The sequence below is a fragment of the Poecilia reticulata genome, unplaced genomic scaffold (assembly GCF_000633615.1).
Source record: "Poecilia reticulata strain Guanapo unplaced genomic scaffold, Guppy_female_1.0+MT scaffold_268, whole genome shotgun sequence".
Lineage (NCBI taxonomy): Eukaryota > Metazoa > Chordata > Actinopteri > Cyprinodontiformes > Poeciliidae > Poecilia > Poecilia reticulata.
In genome coordinates, this window is record NW_007615050.1 from 57,348 (window position 1) to 61,995 (window position 4,648).

At 46.6% G+C, this 4,648-nt stretch overlaps 1 protein-coding gene across 4 annotated transcripts; it reads right to left on the bottom strand.

Moving 5' to 3' along the window:
* Positions 1-424: 424 nt before the first annotated feature.
* Positions 425-2,858, bottom strand: LOC103460634 (scavenger receptor cysteine-rich domain-containing group B protein-like). 4 transcript variants are annotated; one of them, XR_532961.2, is made up of 3 exons: positions 1,055-1,137; positions 823-914; positions 425-585 (listed from the first exon to the last, which is right to left on the bottom strand). XR_532961.2 is itself a non-coding variant. In XM_008402897.2 (3 exons), exons 1-3 carry the CDS (start codon positions 2,851-2,853, stop codon positions 484-486), a joined length of 555 nt encoding a protein of 184 aa, XP_008401119.2. In that variant the 5' UTR covers positions 2,854-2,858; the 3' UTR covers positions 425-483. The 4 variants fall into 4 exon arrangements, 2 of the variants coding, with proteins under 2 accessions (XP_008401119.2, XP_017158909.1); XR_532960.2 differs by having other exon boundaries at positions 986-1,077; XM_008402897.2 differs by lacking the exon at positions 1,055-1,137 and adding an exon at positions 2,493-2,858.
* Between the last annotated feature and the right edge of the window lie 1,790 nt (positions 2,859-4,648).

The following is a 4,648-nucleotide window of genomic DNA, read 5'->3' on the forward strand; positions in this document are numbered from 1 at the left end:
ATTAAGAGCCTGCTTGGTGTTCGGATGGATCAGAACCGGGTTTTCATGGAAACAGAACCAGGAGAAAGAAACCAAGAAGATGTCATCAGCAGCTTAATCAAACCCAAACGGATGATCTCCTCCTCGCCTGTTCTTTGTGGCATTCTCAGTATTGAATAAATGGTAAATAGTTACTTTGTATTGTAATATAAATCCCAGTTTGATGTTTGTGTTGCAGTTTGACCAGGAAGAGGAGTGAGAGGAAGAAGTCAACCTGCTGTTCCTGCTCACAGCCACCGGGGGGCGACGTCAGAGCGCCATGTTGTGTGGGACTCATTCATTGGTTTACAGCCTTCAGTTGGATCTTAATCATTACATTTCAGAGCTTAAAACATTCAATATGTGATCATTTCATGTCTTAATAATTGACTGTTTTCATGTGAAGTTCAGGTTGGAGGAACTTTATTCCTCTACAGGAAACGAACTGATACGTCATTCAGCTCTTCAGTTTCGATCTTCGTCCTTTTTGAAGATGTTTCCGTCTGACGTCATCCAGCTCAGTTTGACGTATCCGTCCAGCTCCGGATCCTGCAGGTTCTGCTTCAGCTGAAACAATAAAATCAACTAAAGTTTAGTTTGTTCATCAACGGACCCATCAGTGTTCAGGAAACATGAAACAGAACCGAGACAAAAAGAACCGGAAGACGGAACATGAGGAGTTAAAGCTGGAAGATCTGAGACGTTATTTTCATCATTTCTCATAAAATCTGCATCAGTTCTGGAGGAAACATGAAATAAACTCTGACATGATGTTCTGGAGCCGAGATCCGTTAATAAGTTTACCTGGTTCAGAAACCCGTCCAGCACCGTCGGGTCGCTCAGGTCCAGAGAGGAATCCTGCAGAACCTTCAGTCTCACCACCTTCCGAAAGATTCCTAAAGATTTGAACAAACCAATAATGACCTCAGAGCCTCATGATGCCTCGACCCTGATAACTTGGACCTACATGCCGGGCTGGTTCTGATAAGTTCGGTTCATGTGAGCCAGAGGTTGACCCGCTTCAGGCGGCCGGTACCTTCAGCGCTCGGCGTCATCCTGGACGCGGTTCTGCAGCCCAAACCCCGGGGGGCCGCTCAGGCCGCACCCGGCCCGGTCTGGTTAGCTAACAGGAGCTGCTCCGGAACCGAAGCGGACCGGACTGAGTGCGGCCACAGCGGGTTTGGGGCGAACCGCTGCGGTGGTCTGCGGTAAGCCGGTCTCCACCAGGCGGGTCAGTCCCGGTGTGGAAACGGCTGTTTGGTTCCGGACTCAGAGAAACGTTTCGTCCAACAGGAGTCCCGGTCAGACTGGCGGGTCCGAGCCGGTGTTCTGGACGGGTGGCGGTCTGCCACAGCCACAGCAGGCCTGGGGACGGTGTGTGACGTCGGTTTGGACCTGAGCGACGCCGCGGTTTTCTGGAGGGAGCTGGACTGAGACCGGGCCTATGAAGCTTCAGGTGGGGTCCAGTCCGGACCCGGTGCTGGAAGCTGCGCTCACACCGGCCCCACGTGCCGTTGAACAGAACCTCGACCCGCCCGGAGCGCCGGGTTGGACCGGTCAACCGGATCTGGGCTCCAGCTGAACGTCACACCAAACATTCACTTCTTTACGGCTGAACTGAGATCAAGAAACAGAAGTGAGTCTAAATCTGTTTGGCTGTAATGTGGCGTTTCTGCCACAGGTGGCGCCAGTCCAGGGTTGGAGCATTCAGAGAGGCTGACTCCTCTTCCTGATCAGCCCAGCCGAACCAGAGCTCCCCGGTTCCCTGGTCAAAGTGGGCCGAGGCTGCAGCCCAGCGCGGCGTCGCTCAGGTCCCAGCCGTCATCACACCGTCCGTCCCCCAGATTCATCATGGTAGACCTCCACCCTCCCAGAACACCGGGTTGGACCAGCCAGTCTGAACTGGGCTTCTGCTGGTCCAGACCAATAAAACTGGTTTTATTATCTGTCAGCATTCCAGCCTGAAGAGCAGCGAAGCAGATCTTCACCACACTCTGAAATGTTGCATCTAAAATGTTATTAGTAACATTTTAGAAGAAAAACATGGCGGACAAGCAAGAGCTCCTCCTGGTGGCGGTTTGAAAAGACAAACATCTCAAAGATTCGGTCCATAAAGACAGTGGTAACAACCCCACTGTCAGCTGCCGCCATGTTGAAACTGTGTTTTACTCGCTCTCTGCTGCCCCCTAGTGTGTCAGAATATGAGCTGCAGTTGAAACGAGCGCACAGAAAATAAATGCAGGTAAAGTTTCTGTCAGATTCAGAGCGTCAGACATAAAACAAACTAAAGTCATTTTAGTCTTTTTTTCAGACTGAATTCACTGCAGGAAAAAAACAAATAATGTTTGAAAAATGCTGAGTGGACTGCGCAGCTTTGATAATCTCTCCTGATCTCATGAATCAAACTGAGTTTGATGCCGACATGAATCCAGTTTTCACAGAAGTTTTATCTGCAGTCATTCATGTCGTCTTACCTCCACAGGTGGCGCCGGCGTCTTCCGCATGTCCACAGTTATGGATTCCAAATCCTCCGTGGAGACAATCAGCCAAGCTGTTCTCGGTTCCTGCACAGACCACGTCGTCCAGCCAGATCGGGTCGACTCCTTGACCAAAGTAGGCCATCGCGGGGGCGCTCTTTGGGGGGCCGCAGCCCAGCTGTCTGCAGACCACCTCGGCGTCGCTGAGGTCCCAGCCGTCATCACACACCGTCCCCCAGACTCTGTCATGGTAGACCTCCACCCTCCCAGAACACCGAGACGGTCCGACTAACCTGACCTGGCCGTCAACGACTGAGAGACACAGAGGAGAAACTGGAGACATGAAGACTGGAGACATAAAGACTGAAGACATAAAGACTGGAGACATAAAGACTGGAGACATAAAGACTGAAGACATAAAGACTGGAGACATAAAGACTGCTGGTTGGAGGAAAACATTAATCTAAATAAACTCATTTTAATGAAGTCAGAATCATCAACAATGCAAATTTCACGCAACTGATTCTGAGACTCAGAATATCGTACCTGCCGTCGCCATGACGACCAGCCCCCATCACAGCTGAGATATGAACTCATCTCCTACCTGCTGCAGCCACCAGGACCACCAGGACCAGCAGGATCGCCTCCATCGCTCGTCTCCAGTCTGACTGCAGGATTTCAGCTTCTTCACTTTTACCAACAACATGCAAAACTTTATACAAACTTATTTGCATTTCAGAAGAAAGTTTATTTTGACACTTGGCTTTAAAGGTAAAAACATGCTGAATCTTATTTAAATCCCAAATTTCTCATTTGACTTCAGCAGCAGAACAACAAACTGCAGAATCCACTTTTTAACATTTTCTTCTGAAAAACAAGCAGCTGCATCCCATAATAATCAACATCAGATAAAATGTGTCATTCATCTGGTTTTCTGATTTATTCTGCTTCATCAACATCAAACTGATGAAAACTAGTTTGTGTTTGATTTTCTGTTTGACATGAAGAAACCTGAAAAAGAACCAAACAGAAACGGCCCAGAAGCTACGGAAGGAGTTTGGTGCCAGAATTAAAATGACACCAGATTAAAACCTCTGTTTGAACGTCCCAGTTACCTTTAAGCTGTTTTGTTTTAAAACATTTCAAAATGAGAATCTGTCGGGTTTAAAGGGACAGTTCGTGTTTGCGTGTTTCCTTCAGGCTGTCACGGTTCTGTTTGCATTTCTGTCTTCAGGCTGTTTTCTTTTGGTTTCCATCAACTGTTGCATTAGTTGCCACCTGCTCGTCTTTTTGCATGTGCTGCCTGCATTTGCATCACAACTGATGCTGAAAACATGAAGACATTTTCTTAATTGTCCTTTTCTGGACATGTTTCCATAACTATAACAACAATCATGTAGTTTGTGTATGAAACAAACATATTAACATTTAACAGTCTGCATCACCCATCAAAGCACAATTGCCTCCCAGAAAGGTCAAAGGGCAGACGCTCATGTTTGCTCTAACTGAAGATAATCATAGAAATGTATAAATAAAATTCCAAAGAAGGAAATAATTTCATGAACAAACAACGTTTTGTTTTCTTCTGTCTATCTGACTCTGCAGCTCACATTGTTTCCATTCTTTCTGTTCCTTCAGTTTCTCTCTCAGGTCAAATGTTCAGCAGACAAATTACAGAAAATATTCAGATTCTGTAGGTTTTGTAATATTTTAAATTATAAATCAAATAGGTTCTTGGACGTTTCTTTAATATTCTACTTCAAGATACGCTAAAGTAAAGTTAGGATAAATACAAAGCACATTATAAAATTGTAATAAATCGGAAGTATAACTATTATCTGAATGGAGGTTGTAAGGTTTGACTGGGCGAAGCGCCCTCTAGTGGCTACATGCAGTAAAGACGTCTTGTAACGTCATAAAGTCTCTTAAAATGAGACGTTCTAATTTTAAATGTCATGTTTTCATTACGGGCTGCACAGTGGTGCAGTTGGTAGAGCTGTTGCCTTGCAGCAAGAAGGTTCTGGGTTCGATTCCCGGTCTTTCTGCATGGAGTCTCCATGTTCTCCCTGTGCATGGTGGGTTTTCTCCAGGTACTCCGGTTTCCTCCCACAGTCCAGAAACATGACTGTCAGGTTAATTGGCCTCTCCAGATT